This window comes from Aethalodelphis obliquidens, unplaced genomic scaffold (genome assembly GCF_003676395.1).
Source record: "Aethalodelphis obliquidens isolate GAN/ISIS:26980383/991018 unplaced genomic scaffold, ASM367639v1 scaffold30, whole genome shotgun sequence".
Taxonomy (NCBI): Eukaryota; Metazoa; Chordata; class Mammalia; order Artiodactyla; family Delphinidae; genus Aethalodelphis; species Aethalodelphis obliquidens.
Window position 1 is genome coordinate 1,209,603 of NW_020837974.1, and position 19,039 is coordinate 1,228,641.

Genomic DNA, 19,039 nt, shown 5'->3' on the forward strand with positions numbered 1-19,039 from the left:
CCAGGGGCTGGGAGCCTCCCTCACATTGTGTCCATCTGTCTGTCTGCCCGTCAACACCTTAGGGCCGGCGCTGGGTGAGGCGGGCATGCAGCTGGACCACAGCCCCGCAGAGCAGCGCCCAGAGTCAGAGGGGCGCACACCCTAGGCCCCCGCACTGCTCTTTCCTCACCCTGGCACCAAGGCCCCCCCTGCTGCTGACAGGTGGCCAACCTCCCCACGGGGACACGGGGTCATGAGCCGTCTGGCAGGTGGGAAGCAGGGCTGGGGCAGAGCGATCTTGGATGCAGGAGTCGGGGGAGATCGGGACCCAGGGCTCTGAGCCCGGGCTGAAGGGCAGGGTCACGGGGACCTTGTTCAAGGTAGACGTGAGGGGTTCTGTCTACCCCAGGCAGATGGCGAAAGCTCTTTCCCCACTCCCCCCGCCGCACACAGCTGTGTACGGGAAGCAACGCAGAGGCGACCACGGGAGAACCCTGAGAGCGGGAGGAGGGTGGAGGGGCTTGGGACCCAGAGCGCCAGGGAGCCTCACAGGCCCACCTGGTGGAGGAGGGAGGCCTGGATCCCGTGTTTCTAGACCCAGCCCAGCGGCGGCCGGTGGCCGGAGTGGGACTGGTGCCAGCAGAGGGGCTTGGAGCACCTCGACCCCTGGCCGAGAAGGGGGCCCTGCCTCAGGCCCCTCTTTGTTCCACAGGCCTGACGCTCCCCTCACCTACCCAGAGACAGAGAATGCGACGAAGCTGAAAATTCGCCTACCAAAGTAATTTATACCTTTAATGCAATGTCAAGAACAACCAAATCCTCACGGCTTTTTCTTGAACTTGACAAAGCACTTCTGAAATTCATTCAGAATAACAAACAGGTAAGAAAATCTAAATGAGAGGAAAATAGGGGAATGCCATGTTCTACACCAGATACTCAAACCTAATTTCAGTTATAATTACTAAAAATGTGGAACAGAAAAATGGAATAAAAAAACAGAAACCATGGAAACAGATAGGGACGCATTACAAACCTACAGGGCAAGGAACGATTATCTGATAAAGGGCACTACGGCAACTGTTTACTGACCTGGGGAAAAAATCAATTCAAATCCTGACCATACACCACGTACCAAAACAAGTTCCAAGTAGATTAGATCTTTAAATGTAAAACACAGCCAAAAATAAAAATCACAGGAGAAAATAGAACTATTTATCAAATCACTAAAGAACTTTCTAAGCTTAAACGGAATAAATAGATGAGATTCCAAAATAAGTTAAAAGTTTCTATACAAAATCATCACCAAGAAGAAAGAGAAGTTAAGCTTCTCTGCAAACTGCATAAAAAAGGAGGTAAAGGAGCTCTGATCGTGACGAGACCTTTCAGGAAAGAGGAAATAAAATCTTCTTCCTTATTAGTAATTAAGTGAGGTGCCCTTTATACTAAAAGATGTTAAACACGCAAAACCCTGACACTTGGGGTGGACGTTCTGCAAGGTTTAACCCAGGCGCCGACGTGTGTGACAGCCCAGCCCCCCGAGCATTTCTCTGCCGCTGGCACCCCCCAGCCCAGCACCCCGGCCCAGCGGTCTGTCTCTGACTTTCTCCCTTCCCCGTCCAGCAGTCTGCCCGCAGAGCCCCGCACCATGGGACCTCGGGGCTTCTCGCAGACCGTTTACGGAGACCAGCACGTTGGTCGCTGGCTACTTCAGTGCTGAGCAGCGGGGCGGGCGGCTGCACCAGGCGGGTGACCTGTTCACCGGTTAAAGCACATCCGCGCGCTTTACAGCTTCTGGTGACTACGAGTGATCCTGCCACAGAGCCGCAGGCTCCAGGTCTGGGAAGGATGAAAAAAGGAAATCCACCCGGCCTTTCACAAAGGCACTGATCCACCTGGAGGGAAGCAGGGGACAGCCGATCGCTGACCCAGAGACACAGAAGTACCGGCAGACTGAAGAAGCAGCAGAATCCCAAGCACGGCCGACCCAGAGCCGACTTTCCTGTATTAACCGCAGTGCTGACCAGGTTGGGCAGAAGGACAGCTTCCTGATGGTGCATCCCTCACCCGTGAACGTGGTGCGTCTCTCCATTTATTTAGAAATCCTTTGACTTCTTAATCAATGCTCTGTCGTTTTCAGTCTATAGCTCTTTTACGTGTTTTGTTAGAATTATACCTAGGAATTTCGTTTTGGGGAGAGTGAACAGGAATGGTATGATGTCTTAGATTTCAGCTTCCACGTGTTCACTGCTAGTATATATCATATACATATTATACACACACGTATCATATATAAAGTGAATTCAGCAAGGTTGCAGGATACAAGATCGATACACAAAAATCAATGCTGAACTCACTTCGCTAGTTTTGTTTTGTTTTGTTAACTTCTTGGGATTTTCTATGTAGACGAACATGTCATCTGCAGAGAGGAAAAGTTTTGCAGGCCCTTCCTTTCCTCACTGCTCTGCCTGGGACTTGCAGTACATCTGACCAGGGTGGTGAGAGTGGACATCTCTGCCTTATTTCCGACCTTAGGAGAAAAGCTCTGACTCTGACCGTAAGTGTGATGTCAGATGGAGGGTTTGTGGACGAGCTGCATCTGGTTGAGGAACTTCCCCTCTTTTCCTAGTTTGCTGGGTTTTTATCAGTACTGAATTTTGTCAAATGCTTTCACTCCACCAAGTGATCTGATCCTGCTGATCTGGTGGATTATATCAACTGACATTTGAAGGCTGAATCAGCCCTGCATTCCTGGAACAAATAAATCCCTGTAGGTTTTGTTCTTTGTCTTGTCATTGATTTTGAAATTAGAGTAATATTGGCTTCATAAAAGGAGCTGAAAAGTGCTCTCTATTCAATTTTCGGGAAGAGACTGTATAAACTGGTGTTAATTCTTCTTTAACTTTAGGTAGAGTTCACCAGTGAAGGCTGGTTTTTTGAAAGCTTTGTGATTATGGATTCGATTTGCTCAATAGTTACAGGACTATTCAGACTATCTACTGCATACTGGGTGAGTTTTATAGTTTTGAGTGTCCTGAGGTGGTGGCGGTCGTTGTTTGGACCCTGGTCCACTCGGTCTGGATGCAGAGAGAGTGGGGAGAAGCCCTGCTTTCTGGCCCGAGAAGGAAGTGGGAGGAGGCTGCTCTCCCGGCTGTGCTCATCCCGTCCTGTCCCGGCACCAGGCCATCTTGCGGAGGCGCAGCTGTGGCCGGACAGGTGCCAAGACCCCCGAGGGAGGACCCTCTCTCTATGTGCAGGGCTGTGGCCCCAGGAGAGGGGGGAGTCCCCACTGCCCTCCTCTCTGTCCCCCGCTGGCAGTGGCCGTGGACACTGCTGCAGCCGTGGGAAGGGCCTGGCGGGGCAGGGACGTGAAGGCCTGAACGTCTGGCCAGGGGCCTGTGAAGGGGGCCCTAGGGAACCGGGGAACGTTGGAGCTGAGGGAGAGGGAATTCCACATTCCACTGTGCCACGCGGACCCCAAAAGGCACCTCTGAGCTGGGCGTGTGGGGGTCTGACCCTGAAGGGCCGTGAGGCCTGGACCGTGGGCCAGACCACTGCCCAGGACCCAACGGCTGAGAGGAGCACAGCAACGGCTCTGAAACTGAACTGACAGTGGAAGCACAGCCCTTGGAAGGTGGCGGGAGCTGCTGACTGGCCCACCTGGCAGATGCCTGCTGAAACCCAGACCCACAGGATGTATGTTCTCCAGAACTTCACAAAGACCTGAAAATGTTCAAAATGTCCAGGACACAATTCAAAACCAAGCAGCATATGAAAAACCAGGAGAAAGCAGACCTGCTGGGAAGAACCCAGCCAACGGGGACCAACCCCAGGTGACAGAGACGCTGGGACCCTCAGGCGCCTGGGGCAGGGTGGGGAGAGCGGCTACGAGACGTCCTCGGTCTCCCCGGAAGCGGCACTGCCCGACACTGGGCTGCAGAATCCTGTCCACCCCCAACCCGTGACGTCTGTCGCGTCCATCACACCACACGCTGACCCCCAGCTGGGGGCCCGTGTGTCACCATCACCCGCACCTACCGTCCGACCTGATGCATGCTTCCGTCAAGCTCTCTTTTTCACACAGAAAGGAAGTGATCTGAACGATTACAGATTCTCATCAAAAACCACGGAGGCCAGAGGCAGAGAAAAGGGAAAACCGCTGACCCAGAGCTCCACACACAGCGGATACCCTCCAGGAGGAAGGGCAAGATGAAGACGCTGTCCGACAAAGGGGAACCACGAGAGCATGTTTCCAGAACACTTGCCCTAAAAGAAATGCCAGGGAAGCTCTTCCAGCAAAAGGAAATGATACCAGAGGAAAACCTGTTATTTCAGGAATGAAGAAAGAGCGACAGCAATTCTGAATGTCTAGATAAAAATCATGAACTGTTTCTTTCCGCATGTGTTCTTTAAAATATGAATGACAATTAAAATCAACAATTATAACATTTTACAGTGAGTACATACAAATGAGCATTACTACAAGGGGGAGGGGGTGTGGGAGACCTGTGTTGTGATAAGACCCTGACATTCCAGGATCTTATCATCCGCAAGTGGTAAAATATTAATTATAAGTGCACGGCGGAAAGTCAGGCACGCGCATTGTAACCCCTAGAGAAGTCACTTCCAAAGGTCTCTAGGGCTCCCCTGGTGGCACAGTGGTTGGGGGTCCGCCTGCCGATGCAGGGCTCGTGCCCCCGTCTGGGAGGATCCCACATGCCGCGGAGCGGCTGGGCCCGTGAGCCATGGCTGCTGAGCCTGCATGACCGGAGCCTGTGCTCCACAGTGGGAGACGCCACAACAGTGAGAGGCCCGTGTACTGCAAAAAAACAAAAAAACAAAAAAAAAGCATCTAGAAACATAATTAAAAAACTAAGATAAATCAAAATGTAATACTAAAAAATATTCAAATAATCTTAAAATAGGTAGAAATGAGGAAATGGGAATAAAATACAGAGAAGGCAAACAAAACTAATCGTAAAATGGTAGGCCTAAATCCAAACGTATGCAGAAATTATGTTAAATGTAAACTGTCTAAACGTACTTATCTAAAGACAGAATACACATCCTTACCAGGTCCACATGGGACATCTGGTGGTTCACAAGTCTTGGCCACCAAACAAATCTTAAATTAAAAAAAAATTCGAGGGACTTCCCTGGTGGCGCAGTGGTTACGAATCTGCCTGCCAAGGCAGGGGACACAGGTTTGATCCCCGGTCTGGGAAGATGCCACATGCCGCGCAGTAACTAAGCCCGTACGCCACAACTACTGAGCCTGTGCTCTAGAGCCCGTGAGCCACAACTACTGAGCCATTGGGCCACAACTACTGAAGCCCTTGTGCCTAGAGCCCATGCTCCACAACAAGAGAAGCCACAGCAACGAGAAGCCTGCACACCACAACGAAGAGTAGCCTGTGTGCAGCAACAAAGACCCAACGCAGCGGAAAAAGGAAAAAAAAAAGTACCATAATCTAAATCTCACATCATATGCAAAAATTAACAAAATGGATCACAGATTTCAATGCAAAACTAAAAGACTTAGTGCAGAAAACATTAAAAAAAGGGTCTTGACCTGGGTTTGGCAAAGTTCTTAGATCTGACTCCTATAAAAGATAAACTGATCACCTAGAGCCCGTGCTCCACAACAAGAGAAGCCCCCGCTTGCCACAACTAGAGAAGGCCCGCGCGCAGCAACGAAGACCCAACGCAGCCAAAAATAAATAAATAATTTAAAAAACGTTTGCTCTGAGAAAGACACTGTTAGGAAATGAAACTCCCCAAACTCGAGCCAAAGACAACAATCCAACAAAAAATGGGCAAAAACCTGAAGAGAGACTCCACCCACCCAGGGGGATACAGGAGTGGCTAACACGCGACAAAAGATGCTCCACATCTCACCCGTCAGGGAAATGCCAGTTACAACGGGGTGGACTCCACTGCACACACCTCAGGATGACCAAGGGCCCCGGGCTGGTGCCGCCGCAGAGCCCCACCCCGGTGGGGCCGGGGGCGCACGGCCGGCCGCGAAGCCAGCAGCCCACTGACCACGTGACCCGGCAATCCTGCCCCAGTGCCCGCCCTGAAGAAACGCACTAGCGCTCACAGGAACACGCACAGTTACTTCCTGTCTTTGGTTTTCAGGTTTGCTAACGGTGTATGGCTGCATCCGACCCACGCTCTTGTGGGCTCAGGTTCCGACACAGCTCGGTGTGAAGCCTCTGCAGTGCTTTTAAGATCCACCCGGCGCATGCGGCTCGGGCTGGCCAGACAACGGTGCCCCAAGGACCCCAGCAGGCCTCCCCGCCACCTGCTGCAAGGCCGGGAGGTGACGGGTGCGGACGGCAACGCTGTTCTGCTGGGGCGGGCAGGGAAGGGAGGAAGCCTGAGACCCAGGCACGCCTGCTGCTCCCGGTAACCCACCCGGGAACGGGCCGGGGCGCAATTCCCGATTCTCGCCTCTGCCTCCTACTTTCCCGGTCTTCCCGGCAGTCCCTCCAGCAGAGGATGACGAGCTGGGGAAAGCACAGGGCAGGACTCCTCTCGCTGCGGGCTGGGGGCTCTCAGCTGCTCCCCAAAGGCTCCAAGTGGCCAGCGGCCAGCACCTGAGCCGAGCAGAGCTCTCGGCTCTACGTTACAGCCACCTCTAAGCCTCGGGCAGCCAGACCGGGGGCCACAGCAAACCCCGAGTCCATCACCTCGTGTCGGGCGCCGAGCCATGTGGAGCCTCAGCGCCCTCACCAGTGACCCGCAGCTGTCTGGGCCTCCTTGCTCCCCGTGACGCCTTCCCGAGCGAGTGTCAATCCAGTATGGCCTGCTCTCGCCAGGTGCCCCCCTGCCCCCCGTGCCTCCCCGCAAACACAATCCCCACACCCAGGGCCTGCCCTGAGGCCGCCTCGTTCCCGTGGCTTTTCCCTTGCTGACGTCCAGCTGGCCCCTGCGTGGCTGCCGGCTCGGGAAGCAGGTGCTACGGCTTCCGGAGCCTCAGCGAGTCCGCGCTATCTCCCCAGCTGCCATCACACCTGCACTCACGGAGGCCCGGGGGACAGCAGCGACTCAGAGAAGCCCGCCCACCACGCCCCACATCTGGAGAGCCCAGCTGGCCCTCGCGCCGGCTGAAGCGGGAAGGGGGTGAGCCCCCGTCTGGAGAGAGCAGCAGAACCAAGATGAAGCCCAGGCAGCGCAGCTGCTGCAGGGGCGCCCTCCCCCCTGGGCAGAACGGACGGGTTCCAGGGAGGGCCCTCGGCGTCCCTCCTCCAGGGACCTCTCGGGATCAGCTGCACCGCACAGTCAGACAGAGACAATTTTGAACGCCTTCCGTGTGTCGCTCTGACAAGATTTTTTTTTTTTGCGGTACGCGGGCCTCTCACTGCTGTGGCCTCTCCCGTAGCGGAGCACAGGCTCCAGACGCGCAGGCCCAGCGGCCATGGCCCACGGGCCCAGCCGCTCCACGGCATGTGGGATCCTCCCGGAACGGGGCACGAACCCGCGTCCCCCACATCGGCAGGCGGACTCCCAACCACTGTGCCACCAGTGAAGCCCAAGATTAGATTATTTTAACGTTAATTCTTTACCTAATTAAACCGCAATGAACAATCTCTCCGGCCCAGGCTGGGTAAGGTGTGGGGTCATGCAAGGAGCACAGCCAGTGCTGGGGGCTGAGGTTTCAGGCTCCTGCCAGCCGAGGGCGCGGCCTTGGTAGGGGTTCTTCAGCGACTCCTTTGTCAAAGGTCCAGGAACGCCCGGAGGCAAGCATCCCCTGCGTGTCGGAACGCAGTCACCTGAGGCTGGGCACCCTCCATCCCCAGCGCCCGGAGCGGCTCCTGGTGTGTTGACGGCGAGCCCGGAAGTCTTTAGGAGACGGGGGCACCCTGTGCTGCTGGTCCGGCTCCATCCCAGCCACCCAGCTCTGTGCTTGCGCCACTGCGGAGAGCACGCCCACCCACACGACCCCCGGGGGCCTTCTGCAGGCCCAGCTCGAAGGGCACGCTGTGTGCACGGCAGACAGGACCCGTCCAGGGGTGGGGCAGGCTGGCCCGTGAGGCCCACAGGGGAAAGCGGGCGGTGTATGTGGGGCGGGGCCTTTGCTGGTGCCCTACTCTCCAGGACGCGTCTTTGGAGGTCAGGGGCCTCCACGTGCTGAGATTTCTTTCTACGGTTGGAGGCAGGTTACAGCTCAGAGCCCGGCAGCCTGGCCCCGCTGCTGCAGCCCTGGATACTGAGGCAGACGCGGGGGGCCCGCGGAGGGAGTTTGCCAAACTGTGCCTCTGCCTGGCAAGGCAGAAACAGACACACGTGGCCTCGCCTCCACAGAGGCCAGTACCTAACCACTGTGCGCAGTCCCCAGGCCAGCCACCCGTCTGGCTGTGGCAGCGCCACCGGCATCTGTCTCCCGGGCACGTAAGAGCCACCAGAGAGGCACCTGGCCGCTCGCATGGCTCCCCAGGGCGGGGCTGACCCTGGGCTGTGAGGAGCGGCCAGCGCCCTGAGCCTCAGCTGCTCCACTGGCCGACAGAAGGAGCGTGCGGCTGGCCTGAGAGCGCGGACAGAGGACCACAGGGTGTCTGCAAGAGCTGGACACCCCCTGGAGCGAGGCCGTGGGTGACTGCAGGCTACGAACACGGTGGCGGGGCTCCCTTGCCCACGTGGCTTCAGCGGGGACGCTCCCCCGAGGATCCCGAGAGCTGACCTGGCCACCCTCCTCTTGGTCCCACGAGGAGAGAAGTGGGGTGACCGAATGACTCCTCCTTTCCCGCCCACACTCTGGTGGGCCGCCAGCCCGCTGGGTCCAGCCCAGGACGTGTCAGCACAGGGCACCCCCCCACTCTGCCGCCCCGGCCCCACTGGGTCCACGCAGCTCCTAAACGAGGCTCAGACTGCCGTTCTCAGCCTCTGCTGCCCCATCTCCGTCACAGGACCGGCCCAAGCCTCTGTGGACCTGGCACTCGCCAGGCCGCCGCACGACTGCCCTGGGCTTTGTCTTAAGGTTTACCCTTATTTTTATTCCGACGTGCGTGGTTTAGAGCCCAGTCACGCCCAGTAGGTCCTCTCCTCCTCCGGCCAACGACTCCGATTACCTCGGTGTTAAGCGGCTGATCCCCTGCCGGCTCGCATGTGCCCCTCCTCCTGTCCTCATCCTCCCAGGACCCAGGACTGTTAGGACAGTAGGTGCTGCTGGAGCTGGGCTGTGGCAGACGAGGATTCCGCGCTATTTCCTGCACAGCATCCTGTCTTCCCTGGAGCTGACGCTGTCCCGTCTTCCGTTTGCTGACTTTTCTGTGCACCCATCGCTAACGCAGCCCAACCTCTTTGCTGACCCACGTGGGAGCTTCCTAACCCTGCGGTGGCAGCAGATGTAAACAGGAGACGTGAGATGGGTGCCCCGGGCAGGGCGGCGGCTCCGTGCAGCCAGGGCAGCGGGCCCAGGGACACGGGGCACGCATGGCAAGGCCTGGGCCACAACGCCCCCTGAGACACGGGCCAGTTACGTCCTGACGACCCCCTGGCCTGAAAGAGGCCCAGAGCCTCTGACCCGCTCCAGCCAGGGCTTGCTCCTCCCCCACATGTGTCCCAGGCTGGCGTCTCGGGCTCTCTGCGCTTCGTCTCCTCTGCTGGTCTGCTCGCTCTGCTGGGCACATCCTCTGACAGCCTCCTGAGATGGGGCGCACGGTGAGCTTTTCCGGGCTTGCTGGAGCGCGGGTGCGGGCCGGGGCTGCCGCCGGGCTCCTCTGGGAACCTGGAGCAGTGCCCACGGCTTTCCAGCACCAGGGCTGCTGCTGAGAAGGAAGCGCTTCTGATCCCTGGCCTTTGACAAGTGACCCGCTTCTCCCCTGGGGGGGGCCCTTTCATCCACCCACACGGAGCGGCCTCATCGCCACACGGTGCCGGTGTGACCTGCGACCCCGCCTCTCCTGCAGCCCCGCGACTCGGCGGACCTCGCGGGCCGGGCGGCTCCTCGCGTTTCCTCAGCTTTTATCTCCTGCTTCCCAGCTCGTCGCCTTGTTCTTCTACTTTTCAGATAAACCTTCTAAATTTTATCCATAAATCTGCTGTTTAGATTTTCATTTAACTCTTGGATATTTCTAACTTCCAGAAGTTTGTTGTTTTTCATTTTGAAAAATCTGCAGCCTCTCGCTTGCGCTTTGCTGTTGGAAGTCCGTCCTTGTCTCTCTGAGGACGCAGTGTTTTGGAGGTTCCCTGCACTCTGGCGGCCTGCGCCCTCCAGGTGCGTTTTTCTACTTGTTGCTCTCGCTCCCTGGTCACAGCCAGCAGTGGGTCCTCCTGGCCTGTCAGCTCAGCCCAGGGTCCGGCCAGCTGCCTCCGGGGTCAGTGCTTTCGGGTCTCCTCCGGAGCTGGTTAGGCTCCACAGGGCGAAAGGGGAGGGCGGGGGCGTCCGGGCATCCACCAGCCTCATCCCTCGGCTCCACTGCCGGCTCTCGTCCTGGATGGGCCCTGTCCACACCGTCTCCGGAGCTGCAGCTCACAGACATGCGGGAGGACGTGGGCTGCCCCGGAACCCCGCAGGCCTGAGACGGCGCCCGAGGACCTGCATGGCCCACATGTTCCTGGGGCGCCTGCTGCCCGCCTGGGAACCACCCCTTGGGAACGGCTGCTCCAGGAGAAGAAACCGCTGTGCCGACTTGCATTTCTCACTTCTGCTGGGAGAGAGGCCACGGCCCACCACGCAGAGCTGGGTGAAGGTCTGGGAACCCTTCCTGCCCCTTGATCACACCCCCAAGCAAGCTTGCCGGTCACGCCCCTCCCCCAGCGCCCCCTGCTGCCCTGGGCCTCTGGGGAGGCTTGTGGCGTCAGTCAGCGTGGTTCCTGCCTCGACTCCGTCTTCCTGAGCTTGCTCACCATTGGACCACCCGCCCACCGACTGTCCGGATCCCAAAGGTTTGCCGTTGTCCCTCTTGCTGTGGGGCCTCGAGGAGGACGGTCCGACGGGCCGTCTCTGCCTGGAAGCCCACAGCGTCTGTGGGCACGTGTCACGGCGCCCTTGGGAGGCTCCAGGCAGCTGTGTCCCCAGCGCTGAGCGCAGAGCCACTGGTCGGGAGGAGGACGGACCTCGCTGGGCAAACGATCTGTCACATTAGACGGCACGAGTCCTTTCAGAGAGTAAAGAGCCACCTCGAGGTGCCGCGCCTGCACCTTCAGCTTGTGAATTTGTCAAGGACACACGGGCCGCTCGAGAAGAGGCGCTGGAGCCGCGGCTGGAAGGAACACGGGGAGAAACAGTAATGCGGCCGCCCACTTGCCGAGGACCCTGCAAGAGGCCTCTCCTGGCCTTCACCGGGGAGGGCGGGACGCTGGCCACCTGCCCCCACCCCCACCCCCACGGCAGTCTTTGCGGCTGAGCCGGGGTTTGGCCGCAGAACGGCCACGGGGGCACCTGGGCAGCCGACACCGCCAGTCCGAGCGGCATGGGGGGCTCTGTTTCTGCCCCAGGAACAGAAGGCCTGTGCTTTCCAGGCCGGGATGCCAGGACCTTCTCCGTCTGGCTGCTGCCGATGAAAAGTGCAAAGTGAGGAGTTTGTGTAGGAGCGCCAGCTGAAAGGCCAGGAGAGCAAAGCAGCACCCCGAGGGGGGCACGCGGAGGTCCTGAGCTCTGGGGGCCTCGCGCTGCGGCAGTAACCGTCTCTGCTCCGACCTGCGGTGGGGAGAGAGCTCTGTCCTGGGCACGCCTCTGCACGTTTCTCGTCGTGGTCATGACTGGATGCTCTGATCCAAGAGCCAGCCCTGCACAGAGGCCACCGCCCCCTCGGAAGACAAGATGGGAGAGGCCGGCACAAGGTGTGAACGGGCATGGGCGTGCGTGTCCACAGGAGGGCGTGCACTTCACACGACACGTGTGTGCTCACCGTCCATAAGCCCAGCACGCGACCTCGGGAGAGCAACTGAAGGGCAGCTGCAATCCTGTAAAACCAGGAGGCGCAGAGTTCAGGTGGAAGATGGCAAACCGCACTGATTCCGCACCGTGGGGTGAAGCCACGACGGTGCACGAACCCCCCATCTCACAGAGGACACTGGGCCGAGGGTCCTGGGACCACGACGCGCTCAGGATGCCATGGGAAGGGGGACAACACGGCGAAGGACGGAACAGCACCAGGGAGCAGGGATGGAGCATGGCTCCCGCAGGACGGCCGGGCTCAGCCTGGCTCTCGAGACCCTGCAGCTTCAGCGCGGGTGGTGTAGGGAACGCACAGCTGGGGCTCAAACTCAGGCCTGGCTGACCGAGCGCTTGGCCTCGTAGAGCCCCTGTGCCCCAGGTGCTGAGGGCAGCCTCCCACCTCCACGGTCTCACGGGGCAGTGACCGCTGACTTCAGGCACTTCGAGAAAGGCTGGTTCCACGCAAGGTAGACGGTGGAAGCAGATGGGCCGGAGGGGGGCTACACCTACGAGCCTGGCAATGGGCGACGCACAGACCCCTGCTCCAGACAAGAGGACGGCTGCACCCACTTCCCAACTCCAGCCGCAGTGGGCACACAGGAAGAGATGACAGACATGGGAAGGGGAAGTGGGGAAGGGCTTCCCAGCGGAAAAGCCACTCAGAAATGCACGTGGCGAATGGCAAGAAAACAGCAGCCTGGCCCTCTCGACGCAGACGCCTGCGGATACCACTGAGGGGGCAGCGAGCAGAGCCCTCCTCCCAGCCACCCGTGGGCAGCAGCGCTGGGCACCCTCCGACAGCACAGCCTCCCCGTGGGGCCGGACTGGGTGACCCCTGGGAAAATGGAGCCTCCAGAGGGTCCCCTCCCTCCTTGGCACTGATGGACCCACCTCTCTCTGCACTAGGGCGGGACCTGGTGACCACGGCGTGCCGGGGACAGGCTCAGCGGTCACTGCACTGCCCTGGAGAGACGAGCTGCGAGGTCAGAGGCTGTGGCCCTGGGTTAGAACTGCAGAGCAGGCGAGACCCGCGTGACAGAAAAGGCAGCTTCCTGGGTTCCTCACAGACCCCTGCGGAGGGCTCACTGGGTCCCTGAAATGTACTCAGATGGTGAAAGATGGCCCCCGCTTCCACGGAGTACTGGGTTTACTCACATGCGTAGAAACTGCTAAACGATACTAACTTGTTTCAGGGGTCGGCAGGGCTCCAGCCATCGGGTCCTCATCGCGCCTGTGTCACCTCCTGCCGCTCTGCAGGCCGGCACCACCAAGCCTCCCGCACAGCCCCGGGGATGCCCACAGCCTAGCTGCCTGCACGGGCTGGACACACGGACAGACGGACGGACGGACAGGGGCCTACCTGCCACCGCCCCGGACGAGGGCAGCCCCGCGGCGGCCTCCAGGTCGGGGGGGACGGCGCCGCCGGCCTCCAGGGCATGGACCAGCTCCCGCAGCCGCGCGCACTCCTCACGCAGCCGCTGCCGGTCCTCGTGGAGCCGCTGCCTCGCCGCGCCGGCTGGGTTCAGGCTCAGGTGCAGCACCTTGGCTCTGCTCTGGTCGTAGTCCCCCTGCGGGACCACAGGCAGGAGGTCAGAGCCCCTCGTGGAGCGAGAGCAAAGGGGAACCCGAGCCTGGCCTGTGGGGTCCCAGCCCCCCTCCCTGGGCTGTGGCCTCCATTAAACGGGGGAGCAAACAGAAAGCCCACCCAGCCCATCTTCAGAGCATCGTCAGAACTCGGCACACGAGCCCCCTTCTCTGAGTCTCGCCAAGTACCAGCTGCTGGGAGGGAGGTCTCTTCACAGTGCGGCGCTTTCAGACACCATCAGCAAACACCCCAACGCCTCTGGGTTCTCGCCAGCCTCTCAGCGACCCTCCTATCTCATGGTCTTTAAGAGTGGGACCCGTTTTTTAAGATTTAAAAACAAACAAACAAAAAAACCCAACTTACTAAAACTGACGCTGAAGCAGAGTCCCCACGTGCCCCACACGGTCCCGTTACTGACACGTGACATCAGCCGTGCACCTGTTACAGTTCGAAAGCGAACACTGACGCCAGCCTAACTAAACTCCCTCCTTCCTTCTCAACTCCTTAGTTTCCTCCAAATGCCCTTTTCTGTTCCCAGATCCGTCCTGCGGGACCCCACGGGACTTTTAGCTGTCCGATTTCCGCGGCTCCTCTGGGCTGGCAGTTTTCTGGGCTTTGTTTTGGGTGACCTTCAGAGTGTGGAGGATGCCGCTCGGGCGTCCTGAAGATGCCCTGCTGTCGGGATGTGGCCGACACTTTCCTCACCGTTACCTGGGGTCAAGATTAGGGGAGGAAGACCCCAGAGGTTAAGTACCTTCTCATCACACCGTGTGGACGCTCCCCGCTACCAAGGTGACCCTGACCCCTGGCTGAAGTGCGGTTGTCCCCTTTGGACACACCCACACCTAAGGAGTCAGGGTTACGCTCCCTTCCAAGTTGACGAGACCCTCAACTGTCTGCGGACACAACCCACCTCTTCCCCTCCCGGCTGGTAGGAGCCCGCCAGCCACAGGGGAACAAGGTCAGCCTGGCAGAGTGTGAAGGGGGCCGGACATCAGGGGAGGCGTTTGATTAAGTGGGTGCTGAATGGCCTGAAATCCACACGCAAAACCCAGGGCCCAGGGCGGCTGTGGCGACCTTGTGGGAGAGGCATCACCGCACATTACAAATCTGCAGTGACCAAGGCAGGTGCTGAGGGCCAATGGGGAAAGGACGGTCTCCCCAGTACGTGCTGCAGGGTCAACTGGATGCCCACATGACCTTGACCTTGACCTCACACCACACAAACATCACTCCTGAGTGACAGCAAAGCTACACGCAAAGGTTTAGGAGAGAATATAGGGACGTCTTTGTGACCCGGGAGTAGACGAAGGTTCTTAAACAAGGTTCAAAACGGGCTAAACAAGTGAAAGAAAAAATAAACTGGACTTATAAAAATTAAGAACTTCTATTTATCAAAAGAGTAAAAAGGGAACCAACAGAGTGGGAGATACATGAAACACATAAATCTGACAAAGAACTCACATCCAGAACATACAAAGAGCCCACACGAATAAACAAGAAAAAGCCAGACAAATCACACAGGGTGGGGGGGGGTGTCCCCCACGGAGGACCGTGTGTCAGTGAGAGCGAAGGTCTGCACGCAGGACGACGTGGGCAACCCTCTCACACAGAGCGGAACAGACCAGCCGGACCTGGCGGACAGACATGGGGTGGCCGCTGACACCACAGGACGAGGTCGGGGCCAAAGGCAGAGCTGGGAGGGGACTCGGGTCTGTGCTGGTCTGGACGCTGGTGACCGAGCGCGGTCGGTGAGAGACACTCACTCCTGACGTGTGTGCTTTCCCGTACGTACACGTGTTACTCGATACGAAGTTTCTAGAATGTGCACCAAGTGAGTTCATGGGTGCTTCCAGGCACAGGTCAGCTCTGCCTCAGCTTTCCAGGCGCGAGCATCAGTGAATCCCCCGCCCCGCAAAGCCCACTGGCGTCGGGTTTTGCCACCAAGAGTCACCCCAACAGATGAGAAGGGCCCAGGCGGTCAGCAAACAGACCACCGACGAGTAAACTCAGGAGGCAGCGCCTCTGCTCCGCCCAGCTGCTGTCCCCACGGCTCAGCCCCGGGCGTCTGCCAGGAGGGGTAGCGCAGGTCGGAGGCTTCGGAGGTCAAGGTAGAGGCCAAGTCTCTTTGGCCGTCACTCCCTGGGCCTCCCAGGGCGAGGGCTGAGGGGGGCCTGGGCATCCCTCCCACCCGGTGCTGAGACAGAGACACGGGAGTGTCCTGGGCTGAGGGGCAGTGGCCCAGGCCCGGGCCCGCCCGCCTCTCACAAGGGATGCTGGGCCAGCTGAGTGGGCATCTCCCTCCTGCCCGGACACCGAGATTCCTTCCCGGACAACCCACCCTCCCAGCTGTGACTTCTGCCCACAGCTCCCTCTTCCGGGGGGCGGCAGAAATGGCACCCTTCACTCAGATCGTCGAATCCCCCGGGAGGGAGGCCAGGGGTGGACACTCACTCAGCGGAACAGTCCCAGCGCGGGAGCCAAGTTGTGTGGCCACCACTGGCCAGCCCTCGGCCAGCCGCCAGCTCAGAGCCCCCGAAAGTGACCCCAAAAGGGAGGGAGGGGAGCATGGAGACACCCCCTCCCTGCCGCAGGCAGAGAGAGGGCGGGAGAGGGGGAGAGAGCCTGGCGGAAGGCAGAGGGCTGGCAGCCGGCGCCTCCCAGGCTTCTGAGAACCTTGTAAAAACCTCGAAGGATAAAGAGACATCCTGGAACTCCGAGTGAATCACAGACTGTCAGGGTTGGAAGGGATCGTTATTTCATCCGATTCTAACACTCTGGGAGACACAGCCAGGCGTATGGAATCCATCTGCCCTGCGCACCCTGGCAGAGGGCCCCGCGGCAGACGGGAGGTGGGCCAGGTGCAGCGGGAACTCATGTTCCCCGTGGGTCTGGGGTCAGGGGGGTACAGGGAGAGGACGAGGGCAGATGTGCTCTGCAAAGGGCCGGAGAGCACATGCGTCAGGCGGTGCTAGTCACACCATCTCTGTCCTAGCAGGTCAGCTGATGGGGAAGGAAGGAGAGACGGGGGGGAAGGAAGGAGGGATGGGGGGAAGGAAGGAGCGGGGGAAGGAAGGAGGGAGGGGGGGAAGGAAGAAGGAGGGAGGGGGGAAGGAGGGAGGGAGGGGAAGGAAGGAGGGAGGGAGGGGAAGGAAGGAGGGAGGGGGGAAGGAAGGAGGGAGCGGGGAAGGAGGGAGGGGGGAAGGAAGGAGGGGGGAAGGAAGGAAGGAGCTCTGGGCGCCGTGGACACACAGCCCCGCCCTGCACAGCCCCCTCCAGTGTCCCTAGAGCTGCTCTTCCTCATTTGTCTTCAACCCTTTAATCGTGCAAAGCAAAAGCGGGCTGGCAGGCTGAATCCACCGGGCTGCACCCCTCTCCTTTACCTCAGATATTCAAGGGTCCCCCTTCCCCCCAGGCCACAGGCTCTCCCAGTCTGGCCATGCTGACCACTGGCTTCACGCCCACCTCTCTGCCTGCTCAGGACTCACATGCTGACGCCCCGGGAGGGCCCGGGCAGGGAGCTGGGCACAGAGACTGACCCCAAGGTCACCAGTGACCCTTGGCCGAGGCGTTGGACCTGTCGAGCCTCAGGGTCATCCTGCCCAGCAGATGTGGGGAGAATCGGGGAAGACGGCACCTGGACATCAGGGTCGGGGGCAGGACGCTGCTGTGGAAACGCCTGACACCCCACGGGCAGGAAGGGGAGCTACCGCTCCCATCCCAGAGCACGGTGTCTGACCACCGGCTTCCCCTTGACGGGAATGAAGGGAAGAAAACACTGCAGTGGGTGACAGGATTGAAGGATCACAGGGAGAACCAGCAGGGCTTAACCAAACCAGACCAGACCAGACCAGACCAGAGGGGCAAATGCTCGCAGCTCTGATGAACTGGGGGAAGTGACAAGTCTGCGAAACCTGCAGGTGCCGAAGTGAGCGTCTGGCGCCGGAAGCCGGGGCCTCTGCTCCTGCCTCAGGGTTACTACACCCACAGCCCCACCCCCGGGACGGGACGAAGACGCTCCCTCTGCCTGCGCTGGGACACCGTGAGCGTGAAGGGCAGAGGGCCGCGTCATGCCCACCGCCCCCAGAATTCCCCGGCGAAGGCCCTGCTCGCCCTGGCTCCAGGCCAAGTGGGGCGTGAGGCCCGAGCCTGCAGGCGAAGATGCCGTGGAGCCTCCCTGGGATGCAGGCCGCAGGGAGGGAGGCATGGGGCCTCCAGCCCGGGAGGCGGGGGGGCAGCCCAGCAGGTCCACCTGCTGGAAGCAGTGCGAGAGCCCGGGAGAGACTGGCAGAGCCACCAGACAGACACTCGCGAGAAACAGGATGCCAGCTGCTTTAAGCCACTAAGCTGTGGGGTGTTTGTAACAAGGCAGCAGGTAACTGAAGGAGTCTCCTGAGGAGCGAGACGGAGCCCCAGCCCCCGACCCGGGGGCCCCAGGGTCCCAGCAAGGGGGTGGCAGCCCCCGGGCCCAGGCCTTTGTGACTCAGCCTCAAGTCCGGGTCACAACAGACAGGACAGCTGCACGGGGTCTGCTAACGCCATTCTGCCCAGGGAGTGAGAGTGTCCACGGCCCCTGGGACTCACACTTTGACCCTCAAACTTACGACCAGGCGATGGCGGCCAAGACAGCAGAGCCGGCACAGGGTCAGGTCGAGTGTCCAGGAAGTGCCCCTGCCTCTACAGTTGGCCAATGCTCGACGCGGGTGCCAAGGCCCCCCACCAGGAAAAGGGGCTGGACAACTAACTGGACACCCGCATGCAAGAGCACCAACCTGGATCCTAACCTCACACCAGACACGAAAACGACCTCAAAATGGATAAAACACCCTAAACGTAAGAGCCAGCACTACACAACACGTGGAAGAAAATACAGGTGTAATGCTTCACGACACTGGATTTGGTCTTGGATTCTTCAACGTGACACTAGAAACAAGGAACAAAAGAAAAAGTAGACAAATTGGACGTCCTCAGAATGAAAGACTTCCTCAAAGCACACATCACCAAGGAAGTGAAAAAACAACCCACAGAGTGTTAGAAAACATCTGCAAGTCACTCATCTGGGAAGAGACTTGTATCCAGAACATATGAAACTCTTACAACTCAGCAACAACAACAGAAGAAAACAACAAAACCAAAACAAGCTTACGTAAAGACGGGCAAAGCACCTGAATAAAGCTTTCTCCAAGGAAGACTTACAGACGGCCAATAAGCACACAGAAGGACACTCAGCGTCACGCCATTAGTAAGCAGCGGAACGGAAAAAAAAGTCACAGTGAGACGTCACTGCGCCCATCGAGGTGGCTAGAATGACAAAGTCAGTCTCAGCGAGGCAGGGAGAAACTGTCCTCCTATCGCTGCTGGGAATGGAAGACGGGGAGGCCCTTGCGGGAAACAGCTCCGCAGACAATTAAAGACAGAGCTACCACGTGACCAGCGATTCTACGCCCAGGTACACCCCCCAGAAGAATAAAAACACACGTCCACACAGCGACTTGCACACACATGTTCAAAGCAGCATCAGTCACGATAACCGCTCAAGTGTCCAAGAGCTGACGAGTGCACTGACACAGTGTGGTCCATCCGCACAACGG

At 59.1% G+C, this 19,039-nt stretch overlaps 1 protein-coding gene across 10 annotated transcripts in view; it reads right to left on the minus strand.

The window, feature by feature from the left end:
• MAD1L1 (mitotic arrest deficient 1 like 1) overlaps positions 1-19,039 on the minus strand; it is a 315,176-nt gene that overhangs the window by 49,692 nt on the left and 246,445 nt on the right. For 9 of the 10 annotated variants that reach the window (XR_003436929.1, XR_003436928.1, XM_027125595.1 and 6 more), the window contains one exon: positions 13,224-13,431. Coding sequence is in view for 7 of the 10 variants with exons in the window: in XM_027125595.1 (XP_026981396.1) it covers positions 13,224-13,431 (208 nt within the window). In the remaining 3 variants the exon portion in view is untranslated. Of the gene's footprint in view, positions 1-13,223; positions 13,432-13,811; positions 14,160-19,039 lie in introns of those variants that run through there. The other variant, XR_003436930.1, reaches the window with a different exon arrangement.